At 46.6% G+C, this 24563-nt stretch overlaps 1 protein-coding gene across 2 annotated transcripts; it reads left to right on the forward strand.

The window, feature by feature from the left end:
• Positions 1-406: 406 nt before the first annotated feature.
• LOC119455398 (NADH dehydrogenase [ubiquinone] 1 alpha subcomplex subunit 8) lies at positions 407-24346 on the forward strand. 2 transcript variants are annotated; one of them, XM_037716805.2, is made up of 3 exons: positions 407-632; positions 4764-4939; positions 24031-24346. In XM_037716805.2, exons 1-3 carry the CDS (start codon positions 504-506, stop codon positions 24245-24247), a joined length of 522 nt encoding a protein of 173 aa, XP_037572733.1. In that variant the 5' UTR covers positions 407-503; the 3' UTR covers positions 24248-24346. The 2 variants fall into 2 exon arrangements, with proteins under 2 accessions (XP_037572733.1, XP_049524707.1); XM_049668750.1 differs by having other exon boundaries at positions 519-652.
• The last annotated feature ends 217 nt before the right edge of the window (positions 24347-24563 follow it).

The following is a 24563-nucleotide window of genomic DNA, read 5'->3' on the forward strand; positions in this document are numbered from 1 at the left end:
CGAAAACGTCCAAAATGGCGTCCCGAAATATTGTTTCTTTGTTTTGTTATTTGCAAATGACGCCGTTTTATTATTTACTTGCTCAAGCTTCTTCAACTAAAGCTTGTAGTTTATTAAACACTTCAACGCCTTTTGGTCTACGTTTAAAAAGAAACTTTTTAGTTGGATGCTTAGCTAAAATTTGTATTGCACTGGGGCACTTGTTCTTAAACCATTAGCCTTTGCAAGCTATTTATTTAATGAATGAACAATATAACAAAAATGTTAACTTGCAGGTGTATTGATTTTATTTAAATTAATTTTAATGCAAAATAAAATAGCGACAGTTACGGCGAGGCGCTAGTCACCATACTAAGCGCGATTGGAAACATCAATGTGACTGCCATTAGTTGTTACAGCTGCTTGATAGCTCAGTCTAGGTGGTCGGTGAAGGTTCGCTGTGCACGGGGGCAAGATTTTGTGGTTTCTCTGTGCTCAAGTTCTGTTGCTGTGCTGTCTTCGGGATGCCTTTCACTGATGGATACCAATTTCCAAGTGATAACGAGTTAAATGTTGAAGAAGTCAACATCTCGACGCCCGCACTACGTGCGGGAGCTTACTATTTTGGAAAATACTGCGAAGAGCCAAGCAAGGTAGTATGGAAGCAACGGCCGTATGCGCTCTTCAATCACTCAAATTTTCATAATAATAGGCGTCCAATGAAAGCTTTTATATAAACCGAATTGTATGTAATGTTGAAACTTTGCAACTATTGCCGTGGAATGCACATACGTTGGCTAGATCACTTCGAAGAAGTCGAAATTGCCTAATGTGACCTTCCGCTCTGTAAAGGCCGAAACCGGCATATTGAATTTATCTCAAGCTCTTGTAGGATGGTCCAGCGATGAGTGCTTGTCACCGCATAAGGCAGGGCGCAGCAAAAGCAAGCGGGGTTTCGCCTGGACAACGTGGTCAAATTATCTCCTAATGTTATCCGCAGGCAGTATTTGGAGGGTCGCCGTTCAGAAAGCGAAGCGACAGCCTCGTACTACGAAACCAAGCATTGGGGCGACCGCTCAATTAAACTTCGCTCGGCATATCTTGCAAAGCCTGCGAGCATTATTTATATCGTCTCTAGCTAATGAAGATATTTGTTTCTAAACGTACGGCAACGCCAAATTCAGTGCCACATGTTCCGCGAGGCTACTTGACCAGCAGAGTGCACGTTACGGCACTTTACTCCCTACATGCGCAGTTTTTCGAATCGTTTGCTTGATTAGTCGCACCCCTTAGGGCCCATTCACACTTGCGACTAGGCTAGGTCGCGCGACCAATTGCGACTGGCGACCAGAAAACTACTCAAGACGAACGATGTTCACACTTACAAATGCGACCGACGAGTCGCTAAACCGAAATGTATCACGATATGCCGTTCACGTCTGCTTGAAATGTCATCGCCGCGTAAAATAAGCGTCAGCGTATACGGACGTCCTGTTCCTTCGCATCTGATTGGTTCATCTGTTCTGCGACTGTGGTCGCGCGACTGGAAAATCTAGCAGTGAGCGACTACTTGCGAATGGTCGCTTTGCGACCAACTTGGTCGCGCGACCTCGCCTAGTCGCAAGTGTGAATGGGCCCTTAAACTGCTTTGCAGCGTTAATATTGTTATGCGAACGAAGGATAAAGCGCTGGAGACTATTTGCAAAGTATATTTGCAAAAGACAACTGCAGCGCATGACCAGCTCAGCCGACAGCTCGAGAGCAAGGAGCAGTTCGTATTCTTCGTCGGGGCGCCCGCGCGCATCGTCCACAAGTACAGAGTATCCACAAGAAACACTGCAATATGGATGTATCAACATATTGACTGGCTGGCAGGCGCACTTGCGTACGGGTACCTTTCTCACAGCTCGGACGCCGTCCACGGTTATCCTGTTATGTGCAAATAAATATTATTTACTACACGGGAAAACGCAGCTAGATTCATGTGAATCAGATTAGATTCACGTGAATCACATTAAGAAGCACAAAACTCATCAAATCGTACTCAACTGATGGCTTGTGCGGAGCTAAGCGGGAATCCAAGCCATAAGCCAAACCGAATTTAAGTTTTATTTGAGACTTAATTTTGCACAGGAAAAACGAAGGGTGGGGAGCTGAATTTGGCAGAAGCGTTTGCATAAACAAAGCAAAAGATGACTGCTTCAGATCAGTTAACATGCTGACTTATACTTACAGTCAATGTTAAATGACCTAATGTGAGACTTTAATGAAATTCTAAGTGATACTCTGGAGATCATGTATGCAACCTCAGGTGGCACCTCACGGAAAAGCAATCATTTACTGTGACAACAGTTGAGAGCACGAAACAGAGTTTGCTGTGCCCATTCGTTTCATTGTGACGTCATCAACAGGCCACTGTTAAAATTGCATCATCGTCAGGCCACCTCTGTAACACAGTGCAATATCTGTGACGTCAGGTGTGACGGTGACCAAGGGACGCCAGTGACAGAGGTGTGGCCCATATAACAAGGTCACGAGACATCAAGCAAGCAGAATTTCTGGAATTGAGCTTAGGTCGCTCTTCAGTTCTTGGCTTATTAAACAATTGGGGACAAGGGTGTAATCCAAACCCACGTGGCCGTAGCCCAATGGATTAGCAATCCAATCCTCATCTCCAACTTCACCGTCACCATGCAGCGAAGATGAGCAAAACTTAGCCCACTACCACTGGGAATCGAACTCGAGGCCCCTGCGGCAATCTGTAGCCGGAAGCCTATGCGTTAACCACTACTAGTCCATCACGCAGCATTCATAAGAGGGCGACAGTGGCACAGGAACTCACATCCCACCCCATTTACGGCTAATTATAATCACTTTCTCATTTTATCATATCCTTAGCTGCTGACTGTTGCTATATGTTCTCAGGATGGAGAGGATCATTTGATACCATTTTCATGTTCGTACAACATGTACAAGTCACCTAACCGACCATTTTTTTCCTGGATTTTTTTCCTGGTTATCTGTTGCAAGATAACCAGATATGCGAACCCTGTGTGAAGTCAGCTAAGAAGACCTTGTCTTCAAAAAATGAGCTTGTGGAGTGAGAAAGGAAGCTAGTTACAACATACCTCTATCATGTTGGAAGTGGTGCTTATGGCAGATCAGTAGATGCAAGAACAACGGGCCAATAACATCTGTGTCACTGAAAAATAAGAAGTATGCACATCTGCCCGTGCACTGCGAGAGCTGCGACTACGCTCCATTGTTTCCATGTAGTTATAGTATTAGAAAGAAGCAGGAGAACCATTAGTTACAGGCTTTCAAGGCATTACAATTTTGTTTTTTCGTTAGGTAGAGGGATACTAATTGTATTAGTGATAACGTTGGTCAATTTGAACAAGGACGAGCATAGGTTGGCTTAAAATACATATGCAATGAGTTCTTTCTGATAAAAAGCTGGCCGAGTTTTGATTTTAAACAGCTTGTGGCACCGTTTCTTCTGCATATATGCGCATTTATATTTAAATATATTTATATACATTTGCGTATTTCTCATCCACCGCTCTTTACTAACTAGCAATTTCACTTGGTAGTTGAGTACTTGTGCTGTCATCTGTCTTGTCAGTGTTTTTTTCTTCTTTTTTCTCTCCCCTTATTTTTAAAAGGGCCTTCCAATACCTGTTGTTTAAACTTGAGAACACACTGGAATGAGTGTGATGCCTTTCAATGAATATATTCTCGCATAAATTTTTGGGAATCTCCTAACAGAGAGATATATAAAAATGCAATGCTTTTTTTTTTCATTCCTCCCTCAATCTGGGACATCACCAGTGCGAATGTCCTGTCTGTTTTCTTTTGTACTTATTATTTTTTTCTGATGTGCACTTATGGTAACCTGTTAAGGTAACTTGTCTGGCAAACATGCCAGTGAGCAAGAAAGGATTAGTGACTGGATGGGTGGGACGTGTTAACAACCACCACTTTCCAGTATGCTAGAACAGTGGAGGCATGCACATGTCTGCATGAGCTTTCACTTAAACTTAACTCATGAGTAAATCGCCCAATGGCTGTTGTCTTTGAACTGTCACACATATCATGATGTCATATATTATCGTGGCATAATAGAGGGAGCCTCGAAAGCTGCAGGAGAGAGTGAACAAACTTTTATGCAAGGTTGCAGGCTCCCTGCTGCCTGAAGTGGAATAAGGTTTTACCTCGACACCTTAGAATAGCTACTTGCAAGTCTAGTTGTGGCCTAAACAATTTATAAATTCTATGACCGCTTTTCTACAAACCACTTTCGGTTTCGTCCCTGGCAGATGTATAAGTCATCATGCAGAAGATGGTCATGGGGGAGCAGAAGATTGTGATGTTTTGGCTCTCGCTTCAGTTCGTTCGGTCGTCTGTTATGCTGCTACATCGGGCCATACAATCAATAGCAGCATAGCAGACAACACAGAGAGAGCCAGAATATTGCACTGTCCTGCTTCCATGTGACTACCTTCTGCATCACGACTTATACAGCTTCCAGGAAGGAAGCCGAAAGTCGTTAGTAGAAAAGCTATCATAGGGTAATTTATTTGGGCGGCTGCAGGGCTTGCGAGTAGTTTTTCTAAAGTTTAGAGGCTGAGGACTTTTATTTAAAGCAAAAACGCAAACGAAAGCCATAAATGTCATATCGGTACTTATACACATGCAATTCACAAACTTGTCCGAACACACATCTTGTTGAATCGATCACACTGACTTTTGTCTGTGCTGCATCATTTCTTTTTTTCCTTCAGGAGTTTATGCTTTGCCGGAAAGAGGAGAGGGATCCACGCAAGTGTCTCGCTGAAGGCAGGGAAGTGACCAAGTGCGCCCTCGAGTTCTTCCGCAAGGCGAAGAAAGCCTGCCGACAGCAGTATGACGACTATGCACACTGCCTCGAGTGGAGCAGCAGTGACATGCACTACCACCAGTAAGTTCCTCGGTAGATGCATGCTTAAATGCCAACTGCAGTGAATTTGGGATGAATTGGTTATAAATGAGTAGAGTTTACTGTTGAAGCAAAGCTGCAGGGCTGCAATAGCTCAGTGGCAATGGCATTGCGTTGCTGAGCTCGACACCACTGGTTCAGTCTCGACTGCATTTCGATGGGGAGAGAAATGTAAAAACGCTCGTTAAAGAAGCTTAAGGGGTAAAAGTTAATCCGGAGTCCCCCTACTACGGTGTGCCCCATAAGCAGATCTTTGTTCTAGCACACGAAACCCCAGAACCTAATTACAAATGTTTGAAATTATCAAGCTCTTTCTTTAAATTAACAGTCGTTACACAGCAACTAAGCAAATGATGCGAGTACCTTGTGATTAGCAGGTGTGAAACAGAGCCCAGTACTTGGCCTCTGAAATGTTCAGCACGTAACAGCCAGTGCCAGATCTAAGAGGCCCTGTGCAAGCGTTGCATTGATTTTCGACATTCCAGGTTCGGCATCATTGCAGAATTCTGCGACATCAATGGTGGCGGCATTTTTTGTATGCGATTAGCATTCTTTGGTAACTTCGCGTGCTTTGAAGGGACCAACTGACTATCGGTCGGGCTGGGTTTCCAACCATTTTCCCGCCAACTTGGGTCACGGGTAGTTCATGGCAGTACAGCATTGGGCTGCTGTGCCGAGGGAGCAGGGTTCAAAACTAACCGTTGGACCAACTTGGGTCGCTGGGTATGTGGCACTCTTCAGTGAATCTTTTTCACGCCAGCTTGTTGAGTCACTGGGTATGTATCGCTGGGTGTGTGCGGCTCATCAAAGATGGCACAGCAATTGTGCTCTGCTATCTAGCACAGCACTGTTCATTGGGCAGCGCGAGAGAGGAACTCGACTGCATACATGCCTTGTACATGAAGTGATTCGGCGGTGGAAATACAGTGTGTCGCTACATTGCTTCAATCCTATGATCTCATTAACATCGACATTGATCGCAGAGATGGGGTTCTGCCCTAATTTTCTTCAGTTTCCGTATCAAAATTCTCTATCCTTGCTTGCTTTTCGTGATGCATCTACTAAGGTAAAATTTTGCACGGAGACGGTTCTGTCTTACAGTATTCAAAACTGGGCTTTTTATGCAGTCAGAAGTTTTGCTGCAGTGGACCTTTAACCCTTTTTGGTTCAACAATTCCTGTACGAACCGTAATGTTTTACAGGCAGGGGTAAGACTCCTGCCCCGATTGCACCACTTTGATACAGACGCAAATTCCTGCACCAAACTGTTCCAAACACAGAAAATTGACCGAAATTGCGCCACACAGTTTCTTGTAATTATCGTGCTTATAACACTGGACTTTTCGGCACTTCCGGCAAGTGGCCGGCACGCATGCGGAAACTCGTGACTGTTGTCACTGCTGCCGGAACGGCCAGGGCGGCTGTGTTTAGTGTACTAGAATACAGTTGAGGGGGCCGACTGGAGCAGCGCTCGCTAGCTGAGGCGCAAAACAACGAAAAGTAGGCTGCGGCCACTGCGATGGAACTATATAGTAGGGAGGCGCGCACTGCTGCGGGTTCAGTGGGCGGGGGCCTCTGTCCCCAGGGCTGGTATAATGTAAAACTATTCCAATCTGTTTTTATGCCCATGTGGGCGAGGCCTCAGCCATTTTGATTTATCACAAAGGGCTAACAGCAGATTTGGAATAAAATGTCACAGTTTCACTCGACAGGCGAAGCATTGATTGCGATAGCAAATTAGTAGATAGCTCTACGAAATAAGGATAGTAGTTTTATCGGCCGTATAAACTTGTAAGCATTCGCTTACTAACTAAATTAACAAGCATGGTGACACGCACACACAAGCAAACATGAACACATCTCACTCGATGGCCGTGGAAACTCGCTGTCAAAACACTGGAGTGAGGAAGCGCGGCAGCAGCAGCGAGCGAATCGACCTTCGTGCAGCCTCTCGCTTCAACGTGAACTAATCGGCGAAAACTTAGCACACACGAAGCTATCAGCTGCACCATACACAGCAGCTGCTGGAGTAGAACTCCCATTCCTCCCCTCCCCCTGGTGCCTTGCGCACGATGGAAGACACGACTGCCTGCTTTCTCCCTTGCACGCATGAAATTGAGCCGTCATAGCCGGCTCAATGCCGACGGCAAGCTTTCAATGCAGCAAGCTTTCACTCCCACATACAGCATACGGTACACGTCGACAATGCTATCACCCCTGGACTTTATATGGAATATCACGGCTACAAAAACGGCAGAAATGCGCCTGGAGTGTCCATATAATTGCTATCGAAATGAAAACAGATTGTAATAGTTTTACGTTATACCAGTCCAGGGTTTATTGCGGCTTTCTGTGTCTGCGTTGACGTATGGTGACCCAGAAATTTGTGGTACCGCGTTCATCAGACCGCATAATTTGAGAACATTTTCCGCTATCATCATGAGCGTCGGCGCGGGAATATGTAGTTCAATCGTAGTGCCACCAATGTTTTCGATTTTACAGGAAAGCATGTGCCGTGCCGCCGCTCGACCCACTGTTCCATATTCCAATACACTATAGCTGCAAAGCGCGCTTCTACTACACGATTCGTGTTGGTTTATTCTGTGTTTCGTTGTGGTTTCGAAGTGCGCTGTCATATTCTATTTTCCATTATCCCACCAAAATTAAGATTGGCTTGCTCCAGACTGCTTCAGAATTAAGTTTGATCTGCTCCATATTGCTCCAAAATGAAATTTAATCTGCTCCAAGCTGCTCCAAAATGCAATTTTACTTGCACTAAAAATTGATTCAAGATGACTTTGGTCAGCAGCACCCCTGTTACAGGAAATATCCGACATCGAGAAAATGAATCAACGAAACTATTTTCAGAAGGGAGAGTGTCAGCAATGTGCATAATTTGTCAACTTTGTGCCACGGATGAATATGATTCTCTCTGAAATTTCACAAATGTTCATGCGTCTCATCACGCCAAGGTTAGGTTTCTGCGCTTTATTTTTGGAGCCTGCTGCCTAATGCATATATAACCTTCCTTGGGTGTTATAAAAAAAGTCTTTAAAGGGACACTAAAGGCAAACATTATGTCAATGTGAACTGTTAATATACCATTCCAGAAAACCCGTAGCGCATGTTTCATGCCAAGAAAACACTTATTTTAAGAGAAAATAGCGTCTGGAGGGTCAACATTCCTTTCGCACAAATAAAATTCCCCACCACAAGCGACGAGGTGTGATGCTGCATATGTCATCACCACCCATTATGGCCGTCGGTGAATCAAACGGCTGCTGGTGCTATGGTATATTGCATAAAACACGACAGCGCAACCAGAAACCAAGTGAAGACAAAGCTGACAGCATCCCAAGACATTACATGGATGCGGCATTATGCTTGTCATCTGGAAGTTTGCATGGCAGCCCGCCCATTACATGTTTCCGTAACAACATGACAGCAACTAGTCTGCCCACTTTGATCGGAATTCACTCTTGCTACTTGTTCTTCTCCGTCACAATAAGAAATAGATGGTAAAATGAGCCTTTACTTTATCCCATTTCCCACTGAGTACAAGGTATCTGAGATTGTGCACGTGCACACCATCCGGAGGCCATAGAGTCATGAAAGTGTTTTGATTTCTAGCTGTCAGATGGCGCCACATGTACCGTGGGCGGTGTGAAATTCATTTTTCATTCATTTTCACTTTGAAATTCATAGTAAAGCTAGATGTGTAGCAGCCTCTGGCTAAAATGTTGGGTGCACGGCACGTTTCAGATTTTCTTACGGGCATATGATAGCATTGTTTCAGACAACAATGAAAGTTTCTCACAACTTTCTGTTACTCACTCTTCGCACCAAGTGCGTGACTTTGGTAACTGTCGCTTGCAGCTTTTTAATGGCGGCGAGACCGGCACCGTCCTTCTGGAAAGTGAGGCCCAGGAGACGGAGTACGTCCACCTTGGGCATGTTGGCTCCGTGCAGGGTCAATGTTGGGTCCGGTGTCTCCTTGGGCGGCCGCCCTCTCGTCCTCTTTTTGAGGATTAGGAGCTCCAACTTTTCCGGGGCGCATGAAAGGCCGCAGCGGTGTAGATAACGCTCGGTCCTCACGATGGCTTCCTGTACGGCGTCTTGTTGTTCGCCCGCCGATCCCGTGCACGTCCACACAGTCAGGTTGTCTGCGTACATTGCGTGATGGATACCCCTGAAGTTCTCCAAGAGGTTCGCAATCCCCTTATCGCTACATTGAACAGCAAAGGGGATATCACCGACCCCCGGGGGATTCCTTTCTGCGGTATTTGGATCTTGTCGGAACCAGCCGTGGTTGCTCAGTGGCTATGGTGTTGGGCTGGTGAACACGAGGTCGCGGGATCGAATCCCGGCCATGGCAGCCGGATTTCGTTGGGGGCGAAATGCGAAAACACCCGTGAGCTTAGCTTTAGGTGCACGTTAAAAGAACCCCAGGTGGTCCAAATTTCCGGAGTCCCCTACCACGGCATGCCTGATAATCAGATCGTGGCTTTGGCACATAAAACCCCATAATTTAATTTAATTTTTTGGATCTTGTCGGTCCTGAGGTTCCCCACGCCTATGGTCGCCATTCTACCCGTCAGGAAGTCGCGGACATAGTTGTACGTCAGCTGTCCGCAGTTGGTATGTTGTAGGCTGTTTAGCACTGCTTTGTGTGAGATGTCGAATGCCCCCTTCACATCGAGCGCTAGGATGGCACTCTTGTGGCGTGTGCTGAGGCCGTCGATTACTTCTTCATTTAGCTGAAGTAGGATGTCCTGGGTGGAGAGGGTAGGCCAGAAACCGAACATAGTGTTTGTAGGTGCCCCCCTTCATCCAGGTAGGGCGAGAGTCGATTGTGGACAATGTGCTCGAAGAGTTTCCCCGCGCACGACGTGAGGGAGATAGGGCACAGGTTCTGTAGCTTGTTGGGCTTGCCAGGTTTCGGGATCATCGTTACATCCGCGTGTTTCCAGGAAGCCGGTATACTGCCGGTCTCCCAGGTTTCATTGATGTACTTTAGTAAGCTCTCCGTTGCCCCGGCGTCCAGGTTACGGAGGGTCTTGTTAATTTTGCCCCAGCCGGGCATCGTGTTTCTCGTGAGGTTTCTTAAGGCTGCCACGATCTCCGACTTGGTGAAAGGTTGGGCTTGATCCGAATTGGGTTCCCCTTCGTACTCTGGGTGAATGACGGGCTGTGCCTTCTCCAAGGTATTTCTCGGTGATCACTTCTAGCACTTCTTCCTCGGTGCCCTGGAAGTTGTGTATAAGTCTTTGTATGTGTTGCCTGGTGACAGTTTTTTATTCCTTTTTGGCCAGGAGGGTTTTTAAAATGGCCCAGGCCTTTCGGTTGCTTAGGGTTCTCTGTAATTGGTCGCACACTTGATTCCAGTTCTGGCATCCGAGTTTTTCAGCATACTCCTCGGCCTGTCGCGAGACTGCGGCAATGTGGATCTTTGCGATTTCTCTTCCTCTTCTTCCATCTCTCCAAAAGACCTCGTCTGGCCTCTCAGCGGTGAAGTAGGTGTGGGTCAACTTCGGGATTCAGTGAGTTGGATGGTCTTTGTGTACTTGGTAACCAAGTTCATCACGTTCTTGGTCCACTCCTTGATGTCCTCGAGGCTTCTGGGGTGTTTATCTTTCCGGGAAGCGGGCCAGTCTGTAATTTTGGCCTGACCTAATCTCACGGGGATTTTGTGGTGCGTGATTTCAGTCTGGATGATGTGATGATCACTGCCCAGAGCACGGTGTTTGAAGTATTTTAGGTGGACCAACGGCGCCTCCGGGAAGGGAGAACTTCGGTCTGCGTTTTATGCAGAGAGCCCAAGATGGCGCCACAGTACCTGTGGCCGGTGCAAGGTATCATGTATGGTCTCTTCGGGGCCGCGAACGCCGCTCGAAATAAATAAAAAAACTGAGCCTTCACGCTATAACGAGCGCAAAAAGATAAAAACGCCGAACAAATATGAGATTTTGACGATACAGCCATAAATATCTGTTGATTATGTTCAATTCACCACCTCGAAGGTTCGCGATAGGAGGATGCCTTCGCATGCGGACATGTGAAATCGTGCATTTAAACTTATGACAGTGAAGTCGTGTTGAAATAAGACCGAAGTCAGTTCTGTTTGTTCAAGTAATGCTTACCTTTTTAGACAAATATAACTTATTAGCCATAGTATTACCGCAGCAAAATGTACTGTCGATTGCTGTCTCAACCATTCGAAGCAATTAGCAGTCGTTGATCACGCTTAAAAAAATGTGTGATGAATACAACCTTTTGTTAACGCTAGCTTGTCGCACATAAAACAGTGAATTTAGCGAAGTGCCAGCAGCTAAGTTTGATGCACCTACGACGCTTTAGGGCATGAAGAAACATCCTGGTTTGGCACCGCGAGAAGGGGATACATATTTACAGGGGTCGGTATGTGTTTCCAATTCTTCTCTCTTGCTATCCGAGTAATATTTTTCACTGTGTCTTACACAGTCGCCCAGAGACAGCATTACGACTTGGTCCTTTAAGGAACACGTCCATTTGGTCCAGTGTGGAGTCTTTACGAGCGTAGCCAGTCCAGCGCGGTGGTCCAGTGGTTACGGTGCTCGGCTGTTGACCGAAGGTCACTGGTTCGATCCCGGCCGCGGCGGTCGCATTTCGACAGGCGAAATGCTAGAGGCCCGTGTACTGTGCGATGTCAGTGCACGTTAAAGAACACCAGATTGTCAAAGTTTCCGGAGCCCTCCTACGGTGTGCCTCAAATCATAAGCACATAAAACACGACATATTCTCACTGTTACAACTATCTTACTCGCCATCTTGGCTTCCCAGAGCCTCGGCTTCTCTGATGGGGTATTTTGGCTTTTTTATTGCCTGCTCTTTGTCCTTTTCTAGGACGGAAATGCGTTGGCCGAGATCGTTGCCCATCTGGGTGATCTCCTGACAGAGCGTTTGTGCGGCTGCTTGGACGGTGGCTGCCACAGATTTGCTTATGGTGTCGACGGCCTGAGCCAGTTCGACTCGGAATTGATTTCTCAGTTCGGCCTTGTCTTCCGTTCGACCCTTATTTATCTTGTGCTTTATTCTCAATTCGAGGTCCTCTATCACGAGAGTATGTTCCCTCGGTGGCATTGGTGTTGTGGTCGGTTGCTGCTGTTTCTGCAGTTGGTCAATGAGTTGTTGGAGCTTCTTCTCCAGGGCTTGTTCCCTGGCCTGAGCTCTTCTTCTGTCCCTTTCCTTCTGACGTCTTTCTTGCTCTTCTAGACGCTTCATGAGCCCTTCATTCCTCTTCATCAGGTCAGCGTTTTGCCTTCTGAGGGAGGACATGGTTCCTTTGTATCTCGAGTTTCACTCTTGAGTCGGCAGGGAGGGAAACTGGAGCTGTAAGGGAAACTTTTTTTTTTTCAAGCGAAGCTTCAATATGCTAGCCTGTGCCAGCGATGTAACGCTAAAAAAACCCAGCTGCTCTCAGAGCTGCACAGGTGGTCGGCACGTGCTTGTGCCACTGCTCCCGCGTTAGTCGGCTCCATCTGCTTCCACAGCTGGCTGCGTTGCAGCTAATCATTCCAATGTAGAATTTCACTTCTCTTCTGTCGTCGTACTGGGGAGGCCGCGTTTACGGGGGTATGAGCCATTGCTTAGGGGGTATGAGCCATTCATTGTCCTACGTAAGGGGCAGATTTAATTGTGGAGAAATTTCATGGAAATCCGGTCAGAATGAACACGCTCTGGAAAAGACATGTCGTCGTGCCGATTCTAGCGTGAGGACTTCCAAAGCCCAGGTGAAACGTCAGCGAAGAGCCCCGGATCCCCGAGTTGAGGGATAGATAGATAGATAGTTAGATAGATAGATAGATAAACTTTATTAGGAAGACAATCAGAGTTTTGTCTTGCCCCGAAGGGGCATCACTAATGGTCGGGGCCCTTAGTCCAGGGCTCCGCTGGCTCTTGCCATCTTCTCTGCTCTCTGGATCAGCTTGAGCTGATTGTCGAGGGCCGAGCTGGACAGCAGTGCCTCCCATTGCTCCCTCGTGGTGTTCGTTTCGTGGTGTTCTATGTTGTTTAGCATGCACTCCCACGTAATGTGGTATAGGGTTGGTGTGGCCCTGCACCACAGGCATTCGTCCCTGTAGGCTGTGGGGTGCATGCGATGTAATATGTGTAGGTTCGTGTAAGTGCCTGTCTGGAGCTACGAGTTGAGGGAGCGTGATGTTGAGGCCTAACGTCAGCTAAGAGCCGCCGATCCCGAGTTGCGGGAATGCAATGTTGAGGCCAAAAGTCAGTGTCGTCTGGCCCTCCCGGAACCCGACAACGGTGGTGCACGACTCGGCAATGCTAGCGCCACCTTTCTCTGTGCGACGGTCAGGTTTCAACGTGAGTTTCTCAACCGGAACTTCGGATCCAGCTGCAGTGCGTGTGACAGTTGTGGTTCGAGCACAACGTGGTACTTGCAGTGCAGTTCGTTCTGAGGAACACCGAAGAAACACACTACAAGCTTCGCTTACTCCCATTTCCTTGACAGGGGAAGGGCTACAATTTTAATAGCGAAGTTGTTTAATCTTTTCGTTTCCCTGCGTAGCGTTCGCAATAACTCGCCTAGCGAAGATGTCACTGCGCGTTGCCTAGCAACCACCTGCCACAGCTGCGCCTAGCTTCTCTTAGCTCCGCCAACACTTCTCCGCCGCCGTGTCAGCGATGACGTCACTGCGTGTTGCATAGCACAGCTTAGCAATCACTTATCCAGCTTCGCACAGCCCTGTCATTGCTTTGCTTAGTCATGACAACACTTTGTGAAGCTTGGTCATGACGTCACACTGATTATAAAAATCATGTCACCGCGACGGCGACACACACAACTCTCGTAGACCACACTGAGTAAATGTAACATGGGACGGCTGAAGAAGTTCAAGACTCCCGAAGAAGAAGCCGCTCAGCCGGAAGCTCGTCGTGCCGCCAGCCGAGAACGAATGTGGCGATTGCGTGCTAATCCGGAGTATCACGCCGAAGCCGCTGCTACTAAACAGCGACGAATGGCCGAGGATCCTGAGTTCTGAGCCCAGGAAAGCAAGTGTAGGCGACTGAATGACCAGCGGCGTCGGGCAAGTGATCCAGGCTACCGAGTCATAGAGAATTTCCACGTCGAGTTCGTCAATCTTCAAGTGGCGCCGATGGCCGATTCCAGCGGGAATTCTTGGGCGTCGAGTTTGGCCACAGCTGCAGCGTCTGTGTCATGACTCAGATGCCAGTGGCATACGAGAACAAAGTAGAAGAAGATTGCAGACCGTTCGAAACCGCGCGAGTGCTCGAGGCACGCGAACCGACGTGTAATCCGCGAGGGAGAAGCCTGATCAACCGTTAATCACCGTGACACCGGGTCGCCACACAGACAGACGGAGGGTGAAGAATGCTTCGTTAAGCCTAACTGACAAGTTGACACGTCAGCAGCGGCTACCGGGCCACAGGCCACGTACTCGGTCAGGTCGACGGAACCGCGAGTCGTTGGCACTTATGGCACCAGCGACACTCCGAATGAATACGACGTGGACTCGACGAGAAGAGCTTCAAGCCGACGGTCAGTAAGAACCCGCATTTATGCATTGTGGCGCAGTTAGGCCGAGTCTAGGGTGGCCAGACTTTGATGAGTCAGGGCTAAGACTGACTTAGAGACCTTAAGACGGAGTTAGGCTCCGAGATAGAGTGTATAATTGTTTTTGAGTTTGTATTTAACATTGAGTGAGCATTTTTTGTGGAGTTATAGCTTTAGTTTTGTGTGCTTTACGCTTTTCCCGATCTTGTCCATATTAAATCCTTATTTGCTGTGCTGCCAGTCGTATCTCTTCTCCATCGCGGGTAACGCCTGCGTGTAACCCTTCTACTCCCAAGTAGCGGTGACAGTCAGTGACTGGCTTTGGTTCTCCACCAATCACTCTACTATGAGCTCGGTCACCTATGAGCTAGGTGATCACCAGCTCCGCTGTTTCTCTAGCCGCAGCGTAGTACTACGCAAGCTGTGCTGTTTTTTTTTTTTTTTTTTTCAGTTTGGTATTTAATTTTGCAAGTCTTCCGTGGCGCAGTCACTTACACATTAAACGTAAAATTTTCATGGAGTTTGCTCTATATTTACACTATGAAACTAGGTTGTTTACACAGATCGAAATATTGGAGCAGTTGGTCTGTAAAAGGACTGTCTACCATTTTTCAAGGACCTCCTGTTCTGTAGTGCAATAGAAAACATACCATTCAAAGGGTCTGTACGTACAGTGGTTTCTTTGGAAAACAAGTAGAAACTTTCAAAACGAAATTTCTCAATCTTAAAATTGTATATGAATGCTCACAACACTGATTACTGGACACAGTGGCAATGCCATGCTCCTAAATGTGAGAAACTGGAAGCACATAGGGCTTCTGAAGGAATGGTTTGTTTGTGTTGAATACTGATGTCCCTAATAGCTGTCCTCAGCATATGATTGGTTGCGTGAGTGGTCCGTTCTACTTCTCCTTTTTACTTAAAAAAAAAAATTTTTATGGCGTCGGCTGTAACCTCACGTGTTTTCTACAGGCACAGTCTGTGTCTTTCAGTTGACGCTGCTGCCCTTTGTGTGATGGTCTAGCAGATACATTGTGGTAAGGAAGCCTGCAGAAATATTACGATGAAAGCACAATGCATTTTCGACATCCTGAAAAAGACCCACTCCCACAACATGACTCACACTTTTGTACGTCACCATTTCAAGAAGACGTTCTTGAGGACCTACTGATGCACCAATCTGTCTGCACGAAGGCAGCACCACTTTTGAACACATGCTAACTAAAAACAAGAAATTACTGTCTGATGCAAAGAAAAGTTAACATAAGTGCATAAAATACAACTTTATACAATTCATCAATGTATCTAAGCAAAATAACTCTCTTCGTGCAAGCTTTAGGTCACATGATCGCACTAAGTTTGGTTTACACCTTTTCACTGTCAAGCGATGCCACATGTTATTGTGCGCCACTGCCTGATCCAGATAAAAAAATTCCTTATTTGGGGGGGGGGGGGGGGGAGAAAAAAAGCATGCTCGTTTCCGTCAATGTGACACACAGTATCTAATTCCCTCCAGAATCCGAAGACACATTCTGAGTGGTAGAGTCCCTTTAAAGGTCAGCAGAGGTTTTCTGGTCTGGGCCATCATTGCAACAGTATGCTTAGTGATGTTATAGATAATCATGAACTGTGTTTTACAAAGCTGAAAGTGGTTGTTGAGACTATAACCATGGAATGAAATTGGAAGTTGTGGTGCACTACAACGTATACCACTAGAGTATGCCTTAAAGTTTTTTCTTGAAAAGCGATTGGGTTTCTCGTGGAGAAAATGTATGGCTGGGCTTGCCCTCTTTTCAATTTTTGTTGAAAGCTCAGAGCTGGGACGTCGATCTGCCCTAACAGATCTAATTTTTTTTTTTTTTTTTTGTATTTGGGCTGTTCTTGTGTAAGAAGAGTTTGCAAGACTTGTTAGGTTGTCCTTGGTTCCTGTAGAATCTGGTGTTAATTCTTCACAATAAACAATTAACGAGGCACCAAGTAAATCTCAAAATAAATGACAACTTGGCAATCTGGTGCAGGAAATTTAGTGCAGTGGTGCTGCCAGTCTTTCGTGCTGAGCCTACCCTCATAGACAGAGAAAAGTTCACTTTTGTGGAAACTAATTTGCTAGTACTGCCTAGCTTAGTGAATTCTTCTTCAGTGTCGTTTTAATAGCATAGTGAGAACCATTAGCTAATGTAGCCCTGAAATTCATTTTAGACTGCTATGCGGTTAGCACGTGCCAACTCTCCCGATTTTTTTCATTAATTTTGTGAATTTGTGCTTCTTTCGTGATTTTACAAATACTGCATCAGCTTTTACGAAAAATAAATCCTGTTCGCGAAAATGTTGTAAGACTCGAAAAATGGGCCACATGAGATTACGAAAAATGTGAGCAAAAAAAGATAAGGTGATACCTGCACGGGCTTCTTGAGGCAGTGTAGGACACCACATAAACCAGAGAGTATGCTTGCTTCGAGCAAGATTATTTTAAAAATAATTCCTTAAGCAGGTGAGATCGGCAACAGTGTAATTGCTGATACAGTAAGCGATCTAAAAGGAACATGTTACTTGTCAACCCCTTATGTAAGTTTGCTGCTGCTCTTGTGCTGCCCATAAAAGTCAACGATCATTATAAAGTGCATATGTAGCCCACAAAATATGTACGCGCAGGGCAAACTTAAGAAAATGCCTGCTGCCTCCCCCCCACCATCTCGTATTGTCGAGTTCGCGAGTAATATTTACGAATTTGAATGCTCACAGGTTGGCTGGTGTGCAAGTAGTAGTATCGTTAGCACTATGAAAAAGGCGCTCTGGCATGCGTGTCAGGTAGTCTCAATGAGAACCCAGCTAGGGTAGATACATGGTGGCTGCCATCGAGAACAAAGGGGAAAAGGGTGTGCTGTTACGTTCACTGATAGCTCTCCTACCACATTCTGTTTCTGCAGTGTGAGTAGCATCATGTTGGCAGCAGACAGAATCAATAAGCCTGTCCTTATTTTCATCGCCACTCACATTGTCATTGGCAGTGGGAATAGACCGGTCCCACCGGCCAGTGTCACGACGCCACCGCTGCCGCGGTGCATGCTGGTACTTGTAGTCATCCGACCGCTCCAGCCGCCCGGAGTGCCTGTGCGTCGTGTTTCCGAACAATTTTTGGCAATTTTTATGGTTTGTGTAGAGCCATCGTGCGACGGGAGAATTGACCTGCTGCGTTCCTGGGTGCTACAACAACCACACAAGGGACAAAGGCTTCGGATTCTATGTGTTTTCTAAAGAGCGAAAGCTTCGAGAGACGTGGATCCAAGGGATTAATAGGGGGTACTGGTAATACACAGCGCGGAAAAAAACACGGGGATGAAAAGCGGCCGCATTTCGATGGGGGCAAAATGCGAAAACACGCATGTACTTAGATTTCCCGGAATTTATTGATTATTTGTCGATTATCGATTAGCTAATAATTGGCTATCGCAAGGTATTGGCCACATATTTGGGCTAGGCTAAGCACTACCAAGTCATTACCAGAATTTTCCGGAATTTATTAATTGATCGATTATTGATTAGCTATTGATTGGCTATCGCTGACGTGGCGATAATTGGCTATCGGCGTTTTATGTTAAAAATGCCGCCTAGCTTGACTAGCCTAGATTCTAGATATCGCCAGAGTCCTTCCATGCTTTTCTGGTCACGAAACTGCCGCCTCAGTTTCATATAGAGCCAGCGCCCGCCGCTAGAGGCGCAACCGTGCATGGGAGGGCATGCGAACGCCGCTACCGCTGTGGTTGTGTGTGGGGCAGCCTCGGTATTCTAGCTTTCTCAACTTCCACAACCGTCGGTTTACTTTCACGTAACTATTTTTAACATTCCACATGCTTAAATAACTGCCTGATTGCGTCTTCTGCCATGATATGAGCGCCCGGGACGAAAAAAAAGCCGCTTATAACATGGAGCTTGCGGCGGTCTCGGACCAAAAAAAAAAAAAAATCTGGGATTTTGAGCCAGAACCGCGATACAATTACGAGGCACGCCGTAGTGGGGGACTCAGGATTAATTTTGACCACCTGGGATCCTTTAAAATGCACCTAAATTTAAATAAACGGGTGTTTTGCATTTTGCCCCCGTCGAAATGCGTCCGCTGTGCACGGCCGGGCGGTCTCGGTCCATATTTCTTCGTCATCGCCGTTTGCCTCAACACTTCGGTAGGCTCCGCTGTTTAATATTTGCCTGAAATTAGACACCGCGCATTCGCACAAAGCGCCAGTGGTCCCACTTATCACCAGATGCAAACATATGGGCTGTTGCACCCCCGCTCACCCGTCAGTAAGCGCCAACTCTCCATTGCGCATAGCGCCAAATTGTTTACCGAGCACAGCTGTTCACTTTCTGTTAAACTGTGGGCAGTATCTTATCCGGAGATCAAAAGTGTGAAATTGTTATTGCAAAAGGATGCTTCTGTAGAATACTTAATGACAATGAAAAGGAAATTGAGCTGCTCCGTGTGCTTCAGATTTCTCTGCAAAACGATGCCATTTCTGAATGAGATTTAGGTAGGATAAATGCAAGACAAAATTCACTACTAAATGTCTTCGGTGCGGCTTTTAGCAACGGATTAAGGCGAATGTGAAGTGTTAGGACCTGCACAGTTGAAACTAGCTGTATTGTAATTAGGCAATTGCCTTAGCAAGCGGTCTTTTAGAAGCGTCAGTAAGCCCAGCACTTATTCAATCTGCTCGTGGTTTCGACGCAGAAACGATGAGACTAGGTATTTTGGTTCTTAATGCGCAACTATTTACAGGATGTTAAAATGTTGTAATCACCGGTCCTGATATTCTTATCATGGTCGAAAAATTAAAGAAAACTGCTTTATAATTCGATTAAGAAAAGAAATAAAACGTGTTGGTGAAAAAACAACATACAAGCATGATCATTTACTTATCATGTAAAATAAGTGGAGCGAAATACAAACAGCACAAAGAGGTGTCCGGTCATGAATGTTCCACCATTCACAATGCAAGAAGTTGTTAAAAGCACTGATATAATAAGCATAAAGATATAATAATATGATATAATAAGCATAAAGAAAAAACATCAAACGTGAGAGGTATGTATTAAGGGGCAGGAAACAAACACCAGCAAACGAATAGCAATAAATGCACAATGCATAAGATTGTTTCTATAAACAAGAAAGTGTAAAGCATAGGCATTTCATAACACATGGCAAAACAACTCTCAAACGAACACAAGTAGCCACATCACAAATACAGCAATTTTAAAAAAATGGCTGGTTAGAGATACCACCATTCCACTTCTTCAGCTGTTACTTAATCATGCACACACAACTTGCTCAACAAATCATAATGCAAATATAGCTAACAACAGTGCGCTAATAACCTCCTTACTTATAGCTGCTTATATACTTAAAAGTACATGCAATTGAAGAATTGTAGCCCATCAATAGCCCAAAGGACAATGGAAAATGAAACAATGCATATTATTCTGTTAACATTTGCATTTAAACGAATTCTAATGTTATACATTTCATAGATTGTCGTGGTGAAGGCGCTATTGTTGTGATGTGAACTACGCTACACTAGCATAACACAAATTGAGGTTGCAACAAATCATGAAACAAATGTGTTTTATCATCAATGCCCTCATCAGACCTTGCAACACCCTTGTTCTCCTTCATCAGCATTGCAATTGTTTATAAGTGGTCGCCTTTACACGATAATCGTGATTCCTACTGCGCCCCTTTAACTGGTACCTCTTCAACTGGTTGGTTTCCTACCACCCCCTGCTGGACATGAAGCTCGTCCCTTTGCTTGCATCTGCTTGTTTTTTTTTCTCTTGTGAAAAAATGCAAGCGGGTCTTAAGAAAAAACTGAACTACTTCTGCAGTTGTGCATGCGAAGTGCGATTTGCAGCCGACAGCAGCTGTAGCAGTACGACTGTCCATCAAAACATTCTCCACAATATTCATGTACACATCAGAACAGGCAGTTTTGTCAACTGTGTACACTTCCAAATGATCTTCCACAATTTGGAGGAGAGCGACTAGCTGGCTGGTGGGCACTTGTAGACGATGTCGGAGGCGTCGAAATGTTTCGCGCACACACGCGTATACTTCGATTCGAAGTTAAAACCGCCATCTTCCTGCCGTGGTATGGCCTGCTTCCATTTCTCGCGCTGCTCCTTGTCAATAGGCAAACGGAACAACGACACCTTTTCGGTCGTTCCCTTGTAGCCGGAACGGCAACCCGGCACGCAACACGTGTTCGGCATCGTTGTCCCACCCCGCCACTTCAACTAAACAGTCCAGCACTCGAAAAATAGCGCAGCACATGCACAGAACGCACCCGATCACTCAGCTCGCCTCGCACTGCGCAAGCGTTTCGGTACGCGAACGATGCCCTCCGGTGCGCAGTGGCGCCGCGTCGCGGCAGCTTTGGGCAGCGTATGAACCTCTCCCATAGCGTGACGGCGGAGTTTCGTGACCAGAAAAACATGGAAGGACTCTGATATCGCTGTTACCGAAGTCTGCAAGTCGTGCGCGAAACCCATGTAGGTAAGCGTCATTAGGGCACGAAAATTTCGGCGCAGCATTTCAGACCTGTCTCCAACAGGTATACAAATCCTATTATGTCCGTCACTAAGCAAACATAACCTTGCAGTCACCGAGATGCACGTGTGCAAAAATAGTAATGCAAAACGACCGCGTACATCAGCATGTACTACATACAAAGCTCGAACAAATACGATACTCAACGCATAATCAGCGTGTAAATACTGAAATGAAAGAGCAGCAGTTCAACGTTCGCCTCGCGTGCTGCAATGAACAGCCGATGTAATTTCTTAAAATACATGACGAATGCTTCTCGGTGGTGGAGTCGCAGCGATGTCTGGGAAGCTCGTGCGCAGTACTCAATGAGCGCGGACTGCGGTGGTGTGGTTGACCAGTTGACTACAACCAAGATGGTGGTAGTGCTACATCCAGATCGGTCGGTGGGATCGGTCTATTGTCACAACAGCGATGTTTATTGCTATACTCAAACACATTACCTCCCTTCCTAGTACGTAAGGGCTAATATCGCACCCCGCTGATGAGATGCTTCCCGTATTCTAAGAAATACAGGTAATGAGGGAGTCCCACCGTTCAAAGGGGCCATAACACTAAATTTTAGATCTTGAATTATGCATTGCACGGCAAGACTTACGTGTCCCACAGCAAGCTGGCGAAGTTTGAGTGCATTTGGTGCAATAGAAAACTTGTATCTGAGTGTTTTAATGTCGCTGTTGACTCGTAAAGCAGTCTGATGGCACTGAGTGGTGGCGAAATGACCACCAGAAGCCACTCTCTCGTGTGACAGGAGCCGATCTTGAATGCCGTGCTTTTGTGTACTGTAAACACCGGAAGATTGCAGGAGCGGAAAATACGTCTTGGCTGCCATGGGTTGTCTTGTTTTTGCATGTATGTCTCGGCGGTTGGCTGCTGTGATGTGCAGGTTTTTGTTTCAAAGCAGGTCTCTGAGGCAGAGAACCGAATCAAAGGACGAAGCCGTTGGTTTCAAAGAGCAGAACGAGACATTTAATACACACGTTATGAAGGCAAGTAGGAGAAATTAATTGAAGAACATAGGAAATGAATAGAAAGGAAGGCACAAGTAAAATCCAAGTTAGACAACACACAGAGCTAGGGCTAGTCATAGGTGACAGCGCGCGTAACAGTTCGATGTGGAAGGGTGGTGGTAAGGCGACAAAAGAAGGGCGTTCCTCTCACCAACTGGGATGACGGGCTGGTCAACGACTGGGTAGAGCGCCAGATCGCATCGGCTCCGGCTCGCGGAGGAGACACGGGCAGCTGGCGGCACGTGAAGAACGAGGCGGCGTTCTCGCCAGGCAGCTGGGCGCAAACTCGGGCCCGTAGCACGACAGCTCAACCGCTGCCTACAGACGCTGGAGCTTGCCGGTCTCAAGTAGCAGTCTACGACCGAGTGGAGTGGCAATGCCCAGGAAGGCAGGCGGCTCGGCAGCACGAGCAGACGGCGGCGGCGTTCTGGCCGGGCAGCTGGTTGTGGAACTCGGGCCCGTAGCCCGACAGCTCTCGTTCTGCCCACGGGCGCAGACGCTCGCCGGCCTCGGGCAGCAGTTCCCGAATGGATGGAGTAGCGACGCCCAGGAATGGGTTGGCAGGAGGCCCCGGCCGGTTGAAGTCCTGGTGGCTCGGGTCTGGAACCCCCGATCCGGTGGCCGACCTTCTCTTGGTGCCGCTTCTGGAACTCTCCCCTGTCTGCCAGCGTGCCTCGTTTTTCTTCCCTCTGGTCCATGTGTTACTTTTGGATTGGTTATCTTCTGGCTCTGTGGGCATCGGTCATTGGCCCCCGTGAGCGCCGTGGTCCTTTCCAATTGGATGGCGCTTGGTTTGTTTGTTTGTTTTTCTTGTGGCCGCAGCGCCTCGTGCTTGACGCTCTTTGTCGTCGTCGTCTTCCGCTCACCATGTTCACGTTCACACGCGCACAATTCTTTAAACTTTGTCTTCGCGCACTACCACACACCACAGCTGCTGCTTTTTGTCAGGCAAGTAAAGGAATTACGAGCATAATTCAACAGCGATGCCCTTGCTGCACTGTTAGCCACCAGAGTGTGCGGAGCAAAACGTCCGATGTGGTCTTGAACAGTTTCAAAGCGGATGACACAGCGGTGGCCCCTGATTTCCTGATGTCACATAGCCATGCCAAAATGTGGGTCGCTGTCGGTGGTAGGGGTATAGAGGCAGCAATTTCAAATTGAAATTTCAAGTTAAGTGTGTGCGGAGAGCCGCTTTTTTTTCATACCTTATTGGACTCTCTACTCCCAGTTGAATGATAAACTGAGAACAGTCAAACGACCGTGTCGTGGCCCCTTTAACTTAACAGCCCCTTCTTTTCCACGGTGTTTTCAATGGTGGCTGCCACGCATTGTTCCTAGTTGGGTTTGAGGCGAACCAGTGGCAGTCATGACTGATATGAAGCTTGAGCCCATCTCAGGCCATCGTTGCCATAGAAGTCGTTGCCAGCTGACTAAACGCATCTGTTCCTCTACTGTCCCACAACACTAACGTCCATGGTGAGAGCACCATCCTGGTGCATGCGAAGCGATTGCAAAAGTAGCCATGATGTATGGCTTAAGTTGTACAATGTGTACAATAGCATACAATATGACAGACCCACCATACACAACGTACAGGTCAGCCACATAGATTAGCTACATGGTCATAACGAATTGTTGAATCCAGCAACATCGGTGGCTTTGCATAACAACCTGTAGAGACCATCGTAGCAAGATGGGAGCATTCCAGTGTAACAGATGTCTGTGTGCCGGCTATTTCACAACAGTATGTATGGCAACATGTTACCTTAGTCAAAATGTAACACTAGTGCTGGGTTTTCAAAACGGTGGCTGCTTTTTTCAGCCAGCCTTCTTATGTTTCCTTTCCGTGCTAAGTTCGTGTTCTAATTTAAATGGATTGTTTGTTTGTTCGCAGCTGCCGGAAAACCCAGGCCGCATTGGATGGCTGCATGCTTGACCAACTGGGCATTGAACGGCCGCACCTTGGGTACTTTTCAATGCCTCGTGTTCACCACACTGAGCGGCCAAGACCGGAAAAGGGTTACCGTGACAACTACCCTCAGACACCGAAATTGGAGGACGACTTTCCCAAACCCCCTGCAAAGCACGGCACACGGTCTATCATTTCATAACCGTTGGAGGTACATTGTAGCACACTTGCAATAGATCTTCAACAGTGTTACTCGCAGATAGCTGTAGAAAATATGGATAAAAAGCTTCTTCAGTTTGAAGAGGACTGTGTCTGCTGCTTTATTTATTTAAAGGGACACTAAAGGCAAATATTAAGTCAACATGGAATGTTAAAATACGATTACAGAAACCTCAAAACGGTTGTTTCGTGCCAAGAAAATACTTATTTTATGAGAAAATTGCATCTGAAGTGTCTGCGTACCTCTAGCGCCCAAGACAGAGCCGACATGATGATGATGATCATCGACGCTCATCACA

This window comes from Dermacentor silvarum, chromosome 6 (assembly GCF_013339745.2).
Source record: "Dermacentor silvarum isolate Dsil-2018 chromosome 6, BIME_Dsil_1.4, whole genome shotgun sequence".
Taxonomy (NCBI): Eukaryota; Metazoa; Arthropoda; class Arachnida; order Ixodida; family Ixodidae; genus Dermacentor; species Dermacentor silvarum.

Coding starts and splice junctions, on each gene's coding strand:
- LOC119455398 (XM_037716805.2), top strand. CDS start 504: ATGCCTTTCACTGATGGATACCAATTTCCAAGTGATAACGAGTTAAAT. Junction 633..4,763: donor ACTGCGAAGAGCCAAGCAAG/GTAGTATGGAAG, acceptor TTTTTCCTTCAG/GAGTTTATGCTTTGCCGGAA. Junction 4,940..24,030: donor AGTGACATGCACTACCACCA/GTAAGTTCCTCG, acceptor GTTTGTTCGCAG/CTGCCGGAAAACCCAGGCCG.